The following is a 16,355-nucleotide window of genomic DNA, read 5'->3' as shown; positions in this document are numbered from 1 at the left end:
TGTTGGAATATGCTAATTCGATAACTCAACCGTCCGATTGAAGTCAAAATTTTAGTTAATATCAAGAATTTAAGTTCGAGTACTTGCTTGATTCATCAAGATATAATAGATGTCTTATTTTTTCCTATCTCGATAATTTTAAGAAGTCATAATTAATTTTTTATTAAAATATGATCGATCGCTTAATTGATATGAGCTTTTAATAAAATATTAAATTTAACTTTTTTATTAAAAAATTTATAAATTTCTATTTTCGAAACAAAGTCTTGGAATTTGAAAACATAGTACCAATTTAATTGTGTCTTATGTTTTTAATTTTAATCTAATGGTCCTTAATATCTTATGTTTAATTTTGTTTCCCTTAATTATCATTTTTAATTATTGGTAATATTTTAATCCTCTCCTTAACACCTCACAACATATGTGGAAAAAATAGTATCACTTTAATTATGTGTTATGTTATCCTTTTAGCTTTAATCTAATGATCTTTAATCTCTTATATTTAATATTTTTTCCTTAATTATCTCAATTTTAATAATTGATAAAATTTTCAACATTTTGATGGGACTTGAAGAACAAATCCTCTCATTTTGAGAGTTTTTGTGAAAGTAAGAAGCTCTCTTGTCAATACTCTTCGTCTAAATTAATTGTAATTTATTTTATTTAAAATTATTTAAATATATAATATTAAATAAATAAAAGACATATATATGAAAGCTAAATTACAAGTAGAAAGACACCATGGGTTAGGGTTGAAACTAATTTGCTATAATAATAAATTTAAATAATAAATATATAGTAATACTAATTTAATTTCTTTACTCTTTGAGCTCAACTCTTAGAAAATAATAGAACTATTAAAATACGTAAAATAATTTAATTACAACTTATTTTCTCACTCTATTCTTTTTCACTATATCAAATGAGATTATTAGTTAAAATTAAGAAATTGTGACGTGACGTGATGATATAATAATTAAAATGTATTACGTGAGGACTACATGAACATTTGGATAATAAGTCAATAATTAATAAAAATAAAAATTTATTTAAATTTATTTAAATAATTAAAATTTTTAAAAGTAATTATGTTAAAAAGAGCATAATTCAATTAAACCTTATGATTAATACTTATCAAATTGTTATGTTTTAGTCAAAAATGTAATTTATCATTGTATATTATACTAACATGGCATGTGATATCATAATAAATAATGACGCTACATATTGATATGATTATGTGATATTTTTCATACTTTACATTAATGTCACATGCGTATAATATGATAAGATATTTTAATTAATGTTAATTATTTAACCGTTAATTATAAAAGTTTATTTAATAAAAAATATAAAATTTTATTAAATACAATAAAAATAAAAATTTATTTAATTTTTTAAAATAATTTAAAATTTTGTCCATTAAAGAAAAAGGCAAAATGAAAGCATAGTCCACTCTTATCATGGAAAAGAAATAGAAGGGACCGTGAGGAAACAGAACTGCAACTAGCTGGTCGTAATTAAAGAGAGTGGAGGATTACTATACATGTGTTTTGGATCTTGGGTTCTTGTTAATTGATAATCCCAAGCATGGAAAAACATTTGGATAGTAAACAAGGAATTAATACATGTTCATTCACCGTAGCAATGGGCAAGGAAGTAGATTGCAACGTCGGTGGTGATCTTCCGTCCCTGTTGAACAAGCACGCGCCTCCGCTTGCCTGCAAAGGCTAGCAACACCAGCACCGTGATCCAAGTCACCATGGCGGCACGCGCAGCAGCAACCAGCAATGTCACGCCCGTCAAAACCCCCGCGGCTAGCAAGATCAGCGTGCAGAGAGTTAACAGGCGGCCGCTGCTTGCGTGGTGAAGGTGATCAAAACACAACAGGATTAGACATAAGGACAGGAAGAGAGACAACAGGAATGTTGCCAGGGTTGGTTTGGTTTTGAACAACAAAGTCATCTGATTCAGGGTGTCGTTATTGTTCAACGGGAAGAAGAATCGAAGAAGATCAGAATATCAGGAGAAGGAGAAGAAGAAGGATAGGGTTCTTTTGGGGTTGTTTTGAATGATTGGGAGTGAGAATGTGGATTATATTTTATTAGAATGATGAGGTTGGTTATGGAGGGTTAATGGAACTGGAAAGGAATTGGAAAGCATGTGCTGCACATGGGAGGGTTGGGGAGGAGAGCCACCAAATTGGGAACACAATCAAACGATATTTGTGTCAGGCCACCAATCACACTGATTTTACTGTGTACTTTTAGAAGGTGAATAAAGGAGATTTACATGGCACAAAACAAAGATTCCTGGTAGGATATGGATCAAGTTCATTTTTCTAATGATGCAGCTTAATTGTATAGCAATTACATCAGATGAATCAATGTTTTGGTCATGTGGTTTGCCATGGAAACCTAGCGTGGGGAAGAAAAGGCCCATGTTGGACTGAGGTTAGATCATTCCTCCAGGCTCCTTCTTGTTATAGATTGTTAGAATTCCAGGGTATCTTTGCAGATTTCCGGATTGGATTTGGGTAACAATACAAGATCAAGATCGTCCAACACTGCATCACGAGATTGCCAACTAGGGAACAACCTCAAATCACTGTCCTTCCTTGGCTTGAGGAAAATCAAGCAGATGACAACAATGCAATTATTTGGATTTTGATTTCCTTCCAGTTCTCATGGCTATGACTAAATGCAAATGGTTGTCGAGAGCATCCACATATGGGAATGTTTAACTGAGTTGAAGGGTCATCACTCATCACAAGTTACATTAATCTATATGTAAGAAAATAGAGGTGTGAAGACATTTTAACTCTGCCTGTGAAATTTTCGGTAGAGAGAATAAGAATCCTAATTTTATAATAAAAGCAATCTAAGACAACCTTGGCTGCCTATCATCAAAAGTGTAAGACAAATCTCAGCTGAGTTGTATAAATTCTGATGAGGAGATGCAAACTTTCTCATATATTTAACCATTCGTGTTCATCTAGGTACCGTTTTGAATGTCATATACAGTAGCTAGCTTCGCATGATCCTGATTCCTAGAGATCTGTATAAGTGCTGGACAGAAAACCTGATGGGTCCTAGATATTCTTTTCATTGGCCTGGATGACCAGGAAGGCTTTGTTTTTCTTTTGCTAAGCCTTTGAAGGTTTTTTCTTTTCTATTGTAATCGAAATAACCCCCAAAGTTTGAAGCATGAGCAAGACTTGAACCTTGTCTCTCTACAGGGCTAACCACTCAGCTCCATTGACCCGTTGGCTCCAAGCCCGCTGCCAACCTTTGAAATCTTCTTACCTCTACTGGATAATTTTTTCATAATTTTGTGTTATATGTACCTAAAACTTTTCATATTAGAGTTTAAAGGGTTCAAAGTTTAGGGACACCAAATGAGAGCAAAAGATTTCTGTTCGTTGAGCAGGTATTGCTAACGATATGGGGATGTATACTTTTACTAGACAGCAACATGACATTGATGGAACATGTATTCATCTTATCATAGTGAGAGGAAGAAAGGAAGCATAATTTGCAAGCCTAGGCAATTTGGGGACTTGGTATATCAAACCTTCGCCAAAAGAACCTAGTGCACTTCAAAAAATGGCAGTGCTGATCTGGAGTGGAGTATAACTCTCTTTGGCGTCGCCTCATTACAGCGAAATATGGTGAAGGTAAATAATGTTGGTTGCCAACTGTACACAACACATGGAGGATTTCAGCAGTATGGAAAAACATTGTTAATCTTCCTTCTATAAAAGGAGTACAGGGACTGGTGGGTTTTGATGCCTCTAGATGGATTAAGATGGATTATTGGAGATGGCTCCTCAGTATTCTTTTGGCGGGACATATGGTTACGTGCTCCGTCACCATTGAGCAACACTTAAGACTCCATTCCTTAACCTCTGACCAAAAAGCAAAGATGATGGATATATGGATAACGGATAATTGGGACGAGCAGCAATCAGGGGAGTCCTGATGTGCCTATAAACAAAACAACGATCAAGTCATAATCAACCATCTAGCCTCAAGACACAGCAGATCATTTGTTCTTATTACAACAATTTAAAAGTAAAACTCATCTTACCAGGCAAGTCATAAATTGAGAAAGACAGAAACTAGCTGGCTTCACCTTTGCTTGAGTCGGTGAAGTAGGCACTAAAATTATTTGTTCTTGTGGCTCCCACTTTAGCCAATCCATCAGCCACAATGCTAGCCTCACGCAGGATGTGTTTGAATGAGATTCCAGTGCAGCTTCATGAGTAAGCTTCAATGGCATTGGAGATGGTTTTCATGTGCCATGTGACCTTGCTATGGTCTTTGGCCCAACTGATGGGATTGGAAGAATTGCTTTCCACTTCTAGTGAAAGAAGGAAAAATCTGATTCCTCCCCGGATGGTTTGGAATTCAGCAACCTTTGAGTCCTCAATGTCAATATGGTTGGAAAGTGTACCTTTAATGAAGCCTTGGTCGTCCCTTAGAACTCCCCCAATACCAGCTGGCCCTGGCTTCCCTTTGACAGCACCGTCCGTATTCAGTTTAGGGGAGCCTAGAGGTGGGGGAATCCAATGAGTGGTTATTTTCCTTCGAGCTGTTGCGTGATGCTTGTATGTTGTCTTGCTGTTATCAGTGCTTTCCGGCTAAGCCTTATCTCTGTTAGGATCATGCTCTCTTTTCCTTTCATCTTTATGTAGTGGCACATATATTTAGATCGCCACAAGGTGTTTCTTGGGCTTTTTAGACACGCCTTCTCACTGTACTAGTGAGTGACATAGATAGATATAGGTAAATCCTACTTTTGACTGAGAAAAAACAACAATACTAGGATGGTTGGCAAAAGTAGGCAAATTGGGACACCCTCGTTTCTGTACTAGATTTGACTGAAGAAATAATTGCTACTGGACCTTGCCTATGAATTGAGATTGCTTAGCAAGAGGAAAGGGACCTCGCAACTCATACTTTATACTCTTTTTAGATAAGAATCTTCTCCCAATCAAATTTTAACTTAAGCATGTGTTGTCTTTCATAAGCCTTGCTTTTTGTTGCTGATCATTCCTTTTACTTGCTGGAGCATTATACTGTGGGTGGAAAAACAGCACGATACTGCTATCTAAACTCTTCACTATTCTTTTTCCCCAACTTAGGGTGAATGTTAGAAAATAAAACTTAGAACTTGTAATGCCATAGTGTCACGTGCCGGATCTTAAGCCTTGCAACCACTTGTGAGTCATGACATTAACACCTAACAAAAAATTCAAAAATATATGAACTGGAATGCATTTTTGCACATATATATTAAAGGATACGACTATGAAATATAGCCCAACAAGATTTTAAAAGAAACGTTTCAAATGTGTTTCTTCAAATTTTCAAGAAACAAAAAGAGGAGGAGAGATGGAACACGAAGACTCCATAGGTATTCTTGAATCCCCTCTGATTCCAGTCTCTGGAAAGGTACCTGGAGAGGGTGTGAGTTTGAGTAAGGGAAGCTGCAACAAAGCTGAGATAACCTCAGAGCTAAAGAAGCAAATGAGGCTGGCTGGACCTCTAGTTGTGGTCAGTTTCTTGCAGTACAGTTTGCTGATGATATCGGTCATGTTTGTCGGCCATCTAGGGGAGCTCTCCCTTGCAAGTGCTTCAATGGCTACTTCATTTGCTGGGGTGACAGGGTTTAGTTTCATGGTAAAGCTTCTAATTTCTTCTTCCTGTGCATGTGCTAACCTTTTTTTCCTTTTCTTAGTTTGTGCATATATCACATGTCCATTTCGTTTGGTATCCTCGGTTTCCAATCCATGTCATTAATGGAATAGAAAGGTGGTCAAATTAATCGAGAATGTTGGCTTACTTTGCAACTTCACAGTACGTTTTTGACGTTTTTAAGTTTCATTTGTTATTGGCTAGCTTGGGATGGGAAGTGCACTGGAAACCTTCTGCGGGCAGGCCTATGGAGCAAGACAGTATCACATGCTTGGAGTTCACATGCAGAGAGCAATTCTTGTTCTTACACTTGTGAGCGTTCCCATATCCCTGATTTGGGCTTTTACAGGGCAAGTTTTCACCATTCTCAAGCAAGATACAGAAATTTCGATGCGTGCAGGTGTGTATGCTCGGTGGATGATTCCCAGCATTCTTCCTTATGGCCTTCTGCAGTGCCAGCTGAGATTCTTGCAAACTCAGAATAATGTTCTTCCATTGATGATAAGTACAGGAATTACAAGTTTAGTTCATATCCTCGTTTGTTGGACACTGATTTTTCGACTTGGTTTTGGCAATCAAGGCGCTGCCCTGTCGAGTGCTATCTCTTATTGGATCAATGTGTTTATTTTGGCCATCTACATCAAGTTTTCTCCCACATGCAAGAAAACCTGGACAGGTTTCTCCAAGGATGGCAGGAGAAACCTTGTCAGTTTTCTCAAGCTAGGCATACCATCAGCTCTTATGGTCTGGTGAGTTTGATTTTCATAAGCATCAGAACCATCGATTTTGTTTGTTTTCATGACTGAAATGAGCTGTTTTGTACGCCTTTTGAGAGCACTAGCAATCATGCAATCTGTTTTTTCTTTTTTGGGGGTACTGTGTTCCAGCCTCGAATTTTGGTCCTACGAATTTTTAGTTCTCATGTCTGGTCTTCTTCCGAATCCAAAGCTAGAAACATCAATGATGTCTGTCAGGTTAGCATTTTCACTTCGTATTCCACTTGCCATACTTTCATCACCTATTAAGTGCCTGCATGCAGAAGCTCTGTCCACCATGCCACTCATTTTGTCTTCAGGATTTCCTTCTAAATAACACTTTATGAATTCAGCCCCTAATTTCCACTGACATGCATCTGCAAAAGTCAACAAAAATCCCTTCAGATTCAGAACTTTGAAAATGTTCAAGCAACTTGTTTCCTGAATTTCAAACTAGCTACTCAGCTATGGCTTCAGCATTAATCCTGTATTGCTAACTTGGATATTTGATTTTCCTGCAGCCTCAACATAAGTTCAGTAGTCTACAGGATCCCCTTTGGCTTTGGCAGTGCAGTAAGGTAGATATTCTCAATCACTTTTACCTTAATGAATTCTGCCAATTAATCTTCATCTCCCTCTTAGCGTAAGAGTTTCAAACGAACTCGGCGCTGGCAAACCACGAGCTGCACGCCTTGCAGTGAAGATTGTGATGTTGTTGGCAGTAACAGAAGGTCTGTCACTAAGCATAATTGCAGTTGCATTGAGGGGAACCTTGGGTTATCTGTACACCAATGAAGAAGAAGTTGTGAGATATCTGGCATCCGTGATGCCGGTGCTAGCTCTATCCAACTTCATGGACGGAATCCAGGGTGTTCTGTCAGGTTTGATCAACCACTTGATTCCCAAACAATTCAATTCCATATATTAGTGGAAGTCATGCCAACAAATTTGTATGATCAAATACATTTATACAGGTACTGCTAGAGGGTGTGGTTGGCAAAAGGTTGGAGCTTATGTAAATCTAGGATCTTATTATCTTCTGGGGCTTCCTTCAGCTATCATCTTGACTTTTGTCTTTCACTTTGGAGGAAAAGTAAGCCAAAAAATCAATGTCAAATTCAAAAGGCTTAATGGGTTTTTCCTGTGTTACTGAATCACATTTTTTTTTTTGCAGGGACTTTGGATTGGAATTACATGTGGGAGTGGTTTGCAAGCATTTCTGCTTCTAGTCATTGCCATGCGCACCAACTGGGAGCTAGAAGTATACCAATAATCTCTAGTAGTAAAAATTACTGCAACAGTTTCATTTCTTCCGATTCCTTCACACTTTTTTGTATTGCTTTTCTCAGGCGGGGAAGGCCAGGGAGAGAGTTTATGGTTCTAGCATCCCCATGGATTTGCCATCATGAAGGAGGAGGAAAGAAAAAGCGTCAGGGTAAACAGGTTTATGCTAGGTATCACACTTTTGCAGCTGAGGTGACTTTGAAAAGGAAAATTTGATCTGAAGAATCATAAAAATCATTCCTAATTCCATGTTATTTATGCAATCTTAGTATTATGAAGTTGTAATCGGTTTCAGAAATGAAAAGGAATTGCAACAGAAGGAAAAGGACATCTGACGAACCCAACCAACTCTGTAATTAAGAGAAATTCTATTTTGACTAAAATAAGCAAAGCCATGATAAATATATATATATATATATATATATATATATATATAAATAGTACGGTTCTTTCCACATTATTTTTCTGCAAAACTCGAGTTTGGGAAGTCAGAATGAGAACAAAATTTGTTAGCTTTTCAACTCAAGAAGCTGGAACTGGTGCTTAAGGAAAAATGAGGAAACCTTCAATAATTGAAGTTGGCAGCGAAGTGGAATGTAGTAGTTAACAATGATATCATCGCGGCTCATCAAGATAAGGGTCCCTAGGAGATCCTTCAGCAGCTCCAAGGTAACTTGAAACTCTCTCACTAACAACTGAAGCATAGTTCTTCAACCATGAGGTACTGCGTGTCAACCACCCAGTCTGTGCCTGTTCATTTACTTCTTGCATACACTTTCTTTCTTCCTCCACAAGTATGTCAAGCCACCTTTTAGCCATGAAAGTCTTGACAGCGTCAACCCCTTGGTTTACTATTTCCAAAGGTGGAATGACAATGGGATTTTGCTCCAGGTTGAGTTTAGTCAGCTTGTCAAGCCGACCAAATGTATCAGGAAGAGCTTGAATTTGGTTGTTACTGAGATCAAGCTCTTTAAGGTTTGTCAATTCACCAATTGTGTCTGGAAGTTCCCTCAAGTCAGTGAAATTACTGCTCAGATTGAGGATCTCAAGATTTGTCAATCTCCCAATTTCATCCGGAAGGCCACAAAGTTCATTGAAGTGAGCATCCAGAAAACGCAAAGACCTCATCTCACCAACAGAAGTGGGCAGGGAACGGATCTTGTTCAAATGAAATGAAAGCCTTCGCAGATTTCCTAATTCATTCCCAAGATTAGTTGGCAAGTATGACAGGGAGTTGAAGCTCACATCCAACTCTATCAAAGACCTGAATTGAAGAAAAATCAAATTTTAGCAAAGGATAATAGCCAAAAAAACAATGTTTGATTTTATAAGAAACTAACGTTACCTGCAATGACAAATGGTGTCAGGTAAGGCATTCAGTTTATTTCCAGAGACATCCAAGATTTTTAAGTTCTGGAGCAACCCAATCGAGTCTGGCAGTGATTCCAGAAGATTCGAAGAAAGGTTCAGTTCCTCAAGTTTTTCTAATCCAGCAATTGAGTCAGGGATAACCTATTTCCTCAAACAGGTTAGTCAGATGCAAGGGAAATGCATAAAAGAATCAAGACCCAGAATTCATACTGCTTGCCTATAACAAAACAAGTCGATCGCTTAACTTTATCAGTTTTAATTACCCCATCATGAGAGCAGAGACAAGTCTTTGTATCTAAAGATAACCATTATCTGACAAAAACATGTAACCTGGATTAGGTTACAACTTTCACATCTGATGTCTACAGCCCAGTGTTAAGTCATAAAAACGTAGGCATCTTTCATAAGAACATTGAACCTACAAGTCCAGTTGATCATTTACAAGTGAACATGAACAGAAGTATATATATCATTAGAAAGCAATATATTTATCAAGATGTTAAGGGAGTTGATATCCCTTCTGCCAAATTGAAATCTATGTTACAGCATCAACATATGAATAACATAACAGAAAAACTGACAATAGGAAACTGCTTCTTCCACCTGTCTAATCCAAAGTACTGATTACTGAATAACTCCTTCAATGTTGAAGGATTCTAGATCCAGCTGTTCCAAGTAGCTTATGGTTGTACTTAGTACATGTTTCCATTTGTCCAAATTTAACTGAGTAATGTAGAAATGTCCAAAATCGCATGCAAACTCTCAAAATTCTAGTGCAATGCAATGTTGCTCCGAACTCCACTCTTCATTTTCCTCGAAGTACCCATGTCAGACACATATTCGGTAAACATAGGTATGGAGGTCCGACAATCCAAATATAACCAAATATAAGGAAAACCCTATCCGTGTCGGACACATACCATCATCCCACACTCACACCTGACCCCAAGTAACATAGTCAATCATTGTAATGCGGTGCCTAAATGTACAATCTGGCGCCTAAACAAAATACACTTACAATATGACAATTTCACTAGTTACAGTAGCAGCTGATATGTTAATCCTTTAAATTTTCAACTTTCCTTTAAATGGAAACAAATATAATTGCATTGCATAATTATTTGGATTTCTATCTTAATCCACAGCCTTATCCAATCACATTCCCAATTCAATAACTCTAGAAAGAGAAAGAAATCCAATATCATTTCTCAAAAAAAAAAATTTGCAGCAAGAAAAACTGACCTCAAGCTGATTACTGGAAAGATTAAGCAAAACCAAGCCGCTAATCTTCCCAAAGGCTTCCGGCAAAAACCTGAGTTTCTTTCCAGACAAATCCACTCTTTCCAATCCTCTCCCTTGCGCTTCCTCAAGTACCCCAACAACCTCTGCATTTACCTCCTCAACCACCTCCGCATTTTCCGCCACTTTTCCCGCCTTCTCATAAATCTTAACCAGCCTATCCTCCGCTTCCCTCAGAAGCTTCCCGTACGCCTCGTGCATTTCGTCCAACTGCAAAATCGATTTGTAAATAGACTTCTCTTTCTCAGCTTGTTGCCGAATCTGTTGCTCCTTGTCGGCCAAATGAGACCGCCACTCGAGTCGATCCACGTCGACGGGTCGAGGAGAAAGGACGAGTTCTTCCAGGGATTTGGAGAGGCCGGCCTCGATCTCGCCGAGTTTGGACCGGGCCATGTCGACGACCTCGTGGTCAGGTCGTGGGCCCAAGGTTTGGAGCACGGAGCGGGTTTGGGCTACGTCGGAGACGGAATGAGCCATGGAGGCGAGGACATTGGGATGGGATAAGTAGGGCATTTGGTCCACGATTTGTGGCGGGTTGGTGGACGAGGATGGGGAGGAGGGGTTAGGCACTGGCGGTGGTTGTTCGAGGTCGAAGCCGGGATCGGAGTCCGGTGCGGAAGCGAGTTTGGAGGGTCCAATGGAAGGGAGGCGAGACATGACGTAGGAGAGGAGCGGGTAGCTTTTCGGGTTCGGATCCATTTCTAGGGCGAAGAATGGGGTGGGAATTTGGCAAATGGAAAAAGCCTTTCTGCAAAATTACACTCCTTTCAGAGTGCAGCGGAGTTTTCGAAGTGATCCTCTGCTTTGGCGTTATGATAACATTACCCCCCATTGGATGAAGTGAGAGAGTTTTTTTTTTCCCTTTTTTTTCATAATAAAAATTAATTTAATCAAGGAAGAAAGTACTTATTATTTTTTAAATATTTATATCTAAATTTTATTATTTATCAAAATATTCGTAATCTTATAAATATCCCATTAACATTTAAAAATTATTACTCAAAACTTTATCCTAATTAAATAGACCCTACTTCTTAAATACCCTATTGTTGTCCCTAATCATGACACTGTATTAATTTTATTTTTATTAAAAGGAAAAAATTATGCATCATTTAATTCTTTCTGATAAGATAAAAGTTGCTGTCCCCTACTGTTTTAAGTTTATTATTTTTATTCATTTAATCAGATGGGTTGTCAAATCAGTCACTATGGAATCTGTTCCTTCTGGAAATTCAGGAAAGCAGTTGCATACAACTCTAGATTTCTATAGTTTTCCATGATACAATCTAAAACCCTTTTAGAAGGACTTTTCTTTTTTGCAAGATAGAATATCTCCAAAGCATAAACATGGCAACAATGGCAGCAACTGAAGATTTGTTCACTGGAGATGGGAGTAGGTATTGTCACCATGCCTCCAGATAGTGTTCAGATAGATTCTTGATATGCAAAATTGAAAATGGAACACCTCTTCCAACATAAAAGGAAAAAAAAAAAGTGCATTAGCAATCTCCTCAGTTTGTATTAGCCTGGAAACATCTTTAACTTCCCACATTCCTTTGCATAGTTAAAAAGCAAATACAACTAGTTTTAACACATGATTGTCAACTCTATAAACCAACAAAAAAAAAGGGGTCAAAACTCTTCGTCCCTCTCTTTTCTTCCTTCTCTCCTCTTTCCTTTCTTTTCTCTGTTCCGTTAGCCGGAAAGGATAAGGGGGCAGGTGGCATTGAAACTTTTTGAGGGTTGCATGTTATGCTAAAGCCTCTTTGGATTTCCCTCATCTGCATATTGTTAGGAAGGAGGATGACACACATTCAAAAAACTACCTTATATGCAGCCTTCATGGTATCTGTTGATTGATGGAACGAGCTACCGAGACTCAAAAGGTTGCTTTCTGCCTTTCAGCACCATTTTCATGTTCAACCTGATAAAAAGCAAATACAATAGAAATGGAATTTCTTAGCACCCATATTCTGGAAAGAAGTGGTATAACGTCACTAATGATAGCAAATATAAAAAGCAAATGAACAGATCTATGAAGACCAGGGAAATCCACACAAAAAATTCACTAAATGAAGCTTTTTTCCTAAACACGTGGCAGAGGAATGACGTCATGAGATACTAAAAACATAAAAAGTGTCTCAAAGAAACAAAAGTTACCAACTGAGTGTAATTGCAGTTACGACTTAGTGGAGCTCAAGGACCATCTCAGGGTATGAAATCCAATGTTAATTTGTAACCAAAACCATGAACTATTACTAGCCATGAACCAAAAGATTTACACTGAATTGGTATATGGCATTTTCCAAGAGCTCCAGACACCAACATAATGTTTATTTCCAGAAATGACAAAAGACCAATATATAACATCTAAGTTTTGGTGCTCGTATACATTTTTGGTTCCTTTGACAAAAACCACACTGTTCAAATCTTTGTTCCTGATGCTAATAAGATAGTTGCACAAATACATGTAGATAATAAGATAGTTGCATAAATACATGTAGATGTATAACCACCAACTTAATAAAACCAGGCAAAATTTCGCCTAATAGACGCTGAAGGACTATCACATGAAACATTGTCTGAAAATATAAGAACACCTACATGATATTGGTAAGGATTCTTACCTCAACATGGATCCTTGGTTTCTTTTTCAGCTTTTTACCAGGTTCATCTTTCTCAGACTTGGACCTTCTTCGCACTTTAACTGCATTTACTTCTTCTTCTTCATCATCATCATCAGCCACCTCATCTGCGTAAAAATTTCAACTTATTTGAGCAGAACTGAATATGCAGCATTTCAATTATTAGACACATGGCAGGCAGTGGGATTGACAACATATCATCTATCTCAGAAGGGATAATATCATATTGAGCCCCTAGAGTTTAAGAAAATGTTTAATGTGGTACCTGTACTAAAAAATGTTCAACATGGTATTCAAAACTTTCATTCCGTGTAGCAATGTAGTCTGGCTCCTGACACGGTTAAAAAGAGCTACTGACATAGTCTTCAACCAACCAAAAGTTGACATGTGGCAAAAGAATTTCCACATCATCATTTGGTACCAAGTTAATATGTACATGTGTATGGCACATGTTGCATATGTGGCACACCTATGGATGCCATATGTCAAGATCTCATTCGATCTTCATATTAGAGAGATTTAAGTCAGACTTCTTACGGAAAAAACTTAATTAACTAAGAAAGATAAAAAAAACTTATCCCCTAAACACAAAAAAGACCCCAATTTCTATCTTTCAAAATCCCTAAAAGATTTTGTTCTTCTTGTCCTAGCTACCATTCTCTTTTTATTCTTCCTTTTTATATTTACTTAACCTATATACATTTTACCTCCCTATTTTTGTTTTAGAATTATGTTTGGTTGCCAAGACAGTGAAGTAAAAATGAGATTGTGAGGCTTTTTGGTTGTTTCTTCGTTTGAAGCTGGAGGGGATTTTAGACTGGTTTATTTATGCAGATTAAGTGCTGGAAATAAGGCAAAATGAAGGACTTTACAGTTGATTGGTTTTAGAAACAAGGGATGGAGAAATAAGTTGAAAGTTTTAGTTCTTAAAGTACAGGGACCAAATGTGACATTATCCCTTCTCAGAATAATGAAACCAGCTTATGGTCGCATAAAACTAACTTCACACCATTTAAAAAGACACTACATGACACCAGAAAAAAAAAAACAAATAGGGAGTAGCATATATGCATTTGTAAGCCTATACATGCAAGTGGCATGCGATATCACATGACACAAAAATGCTGACAACATAGACAAAAGTCATACCATTACTGATGTGATAATTCTTCATACCCATATCTTCTATATCATCTTCCTCTTCAAGTTCAAAGTTTCCCTCAACATACTCAACTTCAGATTCCTGCTTATTCCCAAAATAATTATCAGTAGGAAAAAGGAAAATGCAAAAAAGCTTGGATGATACATAGAACAACATGTTCCATAAGACAAACCTCTTCATTTTCATCCTCAGCCTGCAGTTCATCTGTGTCAAGAGTTTCAATAAATTTATTGAAGGGAAGGTTGTATATTCCATCATAAATTCCATTTTCGAGCCGTGCAAGCAACTCTTTCTCAATTGTCTGCAAAGGTATTAGTTAAAACCAATTTGAAGATACGATAATTCAGGACAAGCAATTAAGCAGATGATAACCTTATCCAAGACTGCAGCTTTTTCAGCCTTTTCTTCCCTTCTAGCCTCTCTCTTCTTCTCCTTTCTGGGTGTAGTCATTATCTTCTCCCTATGGACAAATGAAAAATAATAAACTGAAAATGAAAAAGAGAAATATATGATCCAGCAGAAATTAATAAATGTCTATTAAAAATAAATTTTTTGAAAAAAAATAGTACCAAAATTGAACAAGTACATCCATGTTGGAATCCACTAAAACACTCACCAATAAGTCCAACGCCGAGTATATCAAACACATAATAAAGAAAATATAAATCCACTAAAACACTCACCACTGCTCAGTATATCAAACACATAATAAAGAAAATTGAAATCCACTAAAACACTCACCCTGCTAAGTATATCAAACACATAACAAAATTTGAGGATTGAAATGAAATATATGAATGAAGCTTTTAGCAACCACCATTGGTAAGATTCTTGGAAATAAAGTTCTTCTCTTTGATTTTTTATCCACTAACTTGCCACATAAACTTTGGAAACAAAAAGTAATGCAAAGCGAAAGCTGAAGGGAACCTTGTTTTCAAGGCAAGTTTCCTCATGCGGATGCGCATCTGTGTCATTTTTGTGAGACGCTGCTTTATTTTGTGCACAAGGAGCTTCGGCCAATACATCTTAATGACAAGAAAAGGGCAAAGACGAAGGCCAGTTAAGCAACAGATAAACCAAAGTTAAGAAACAAAAAATTAAAATAGGCATTACTAAAGCATGAAAAAAGATGGCTATACCAGATGCTTGTCAATAACTTCAAGTGCCTTCTCATAATTTCGGGGCAATTTTACTCTTTCCCATAAATCATTGGGTTTATGAGCTCTTTCGATAGTCTTCATATATAAATAAAAGACCCCTGAAAAGTCCATGACAGCAAAATCCCATAAGCCACATAAATGCTCTATCATGGCAGAACAATCACTCGAATATAAACACATAGCGCTAGGAATACCCACTTACTATCATTTCACAGCAATTAAATACTATTAACCAATTTACAAAAACAAGATACTTCATTCGATTTTCATAACTAATGAAACAGATTTTTTTAATTGAATTTAACACATGTATCAGGAGAAATTGAGTTTAACACAGCAAACATTAAAATTTCATAGCCTAAACCTCTTCTGTTTTCTCCAATTTTCTCAACAAGGAAAGAATCACTTGACTTACCATCGTGGTCACGGATAGTGGCATAGCGACTATTAGCAAGAGGGCAGGAACTACGATTGCAAATCCCAGTGACGTTATAAGGGTTTCTACAGAAGATCCCAGTCGAGATCCTACAAGAACCAATTCAAAAAACAAAAACCCATCATAAAATGATGATACCCAGAGCTGATCAAAGCTTGAAAAAAAGGGACATTGATTGCTTTGAAAGAGATTCTTACTTGGACATGAAACTGCAGTGCTTGTGCCTGATGACTTGCCATATCACCTCGTCGTGCTGCATCTCTCTTCTTTAATTTGCTAACTCAATTCAAAAAGAACAACAATGGAAATCTCGCTCTTGAATTTACAAAAACCCTCTGTTTGAAGCAAGAGATTTGAATAAAGAAAGGAACAGAAAAGTTTTGGGGTTTTTGGGGTTTAGGGTTTTATGTTGGCTTAGCTGCTGCGGACGGTGGGGTTTTTTTTCTAAGGTGACACGGCTGTTCTCATATTAAAATGTGACGGTCAAATAAAATAAAACCTCAATGCCCCCAAAAGACACTAAACTTATCTCAACTGTGCGATT

The 16,355-nt window shown here is 37.2% G+C and overlaps 3 protein-coding genes and 1 long non-coding RNA gene across 4 annotated transcripts; 1 reads left to right on the top strand and 3 right to left on the bottom strand.

Moving 5' to 3' along the window:
• Window positions 1–3,908: 3,908 nt before the first annotated feature.
• Window positions 3,909–4,666, bottom strand: LOC108661406 (uncharacterized). Its single transcript, XR_001927201.2, has 2 exons — window positions 4,090–4,666; window positions 3,909–3,986 (listed from the first exon to the last, which is right to left on the bottom strand). It is a non-coding gene; the product is annotated as an uncharacterized LOC108661406 (long non-coding RNA).
• A 682-nt stretch (window positions 4,667–5,348) lies between these two features.
• Window positions 5,349–7,864, top strand: LOC18604031 (protein DETOXIFICATION 16-like). The gene is made up of 8 exons (XM_018117976.2): window positions 5,349–5,684; window positions 5,904–6,448; window positions 6,587–6,673; window positions 6,976–7,032; window positions 7,097–7,335; window positions 7,429–7,547; window positions 7,629–7,715; window positions 7,804–7,864. Exons 1-8 carry the CDS (start codon window positions 5,397–5,399, stop codon window positions 7,861–7,863), a joined length of 1,482 nt encoding a protein of 493 aa, XP_017973465.1. The 5' UTR covers window positions 5,349–5,396; the 3' UTR covers window position 7,864.
• Window positions 7,865–7,972: 108 nt separating this feature from the next.
• On the bottom strand, window positions 7,973–11,233 carry LOC18604030 (plant intracellular Ras-group-related LRR protein 9-like). Its single transcript, XM_007036322.3, has 3 exons — window positions 10,352–11,233; window positions 9,084–9,250; window positions 7,973–9,002 (listed from the first exon to the last, which is right to left on the bottom strand). Exons 1-3 carry the CDS (start codon window positions 11,105–11,107, stop codon window positions 8,354–8,356), a joined length of 1,572 nt encoding a protein of 523 aa, XP_007036384.3. The 5' UTR covers window positions 11,108–11,233; the 3' UTR covers window positions 7,973–8,353.
• An 837-nt stretch (window positions 11,234–12,070) lies between these two features.
• On the bottom strand, window positions 12,071–16,208 carry LOC18604029 (MAK16 protein-like protein). Its single transcript, XM_018116737.2, has 9 exons — window positions 16,009–16,208; window positions 15,791–15,900; window positions 15,355–15,473; window positions 15,143–15,240; window positions 14,588–14,675; window positions 14,388–14,516; window positions 14,203–14,296; window positions 13,036–13,160; window positions 12,071–12,332 (listed from the first exon to the last, which is right to left on the bottom strand). The coding sequence occupies exons 1-9, from the start codon at window positions 16,068–16,070 to the stop codon at window positions 12,288–12,290; spliced, it is 870 nt and encodes a 289-aa protein (XP_017972226.2). The 5' UTR covers window positions 16,071–16,208; the 3' UTR covers window positions 12,071–12,287.
• Between the last annotated feature and the right edge of the window lie 147 nt (window positions 16,209–16,355).

This window comes from Theobroma cacao, chromosome 3 (genome assembly GCF_053813885.1).
Source record: "Theobroma cacao isolate CCN51 chromosome 3, ASM5381388v1, whole genome shotgun sequence".
Classification (NCBI taxonomy): Eukaryota; Viridiplantae; Streptophyta; class Magnoliopsida; order Malvales; family Malvaceae; genus Theobroma; species Theobroma cacao.
Note: the sequence above shows the minus strand (reverse complement) of the source record. Positions and strands in the feature narration are given on the sequence as shown.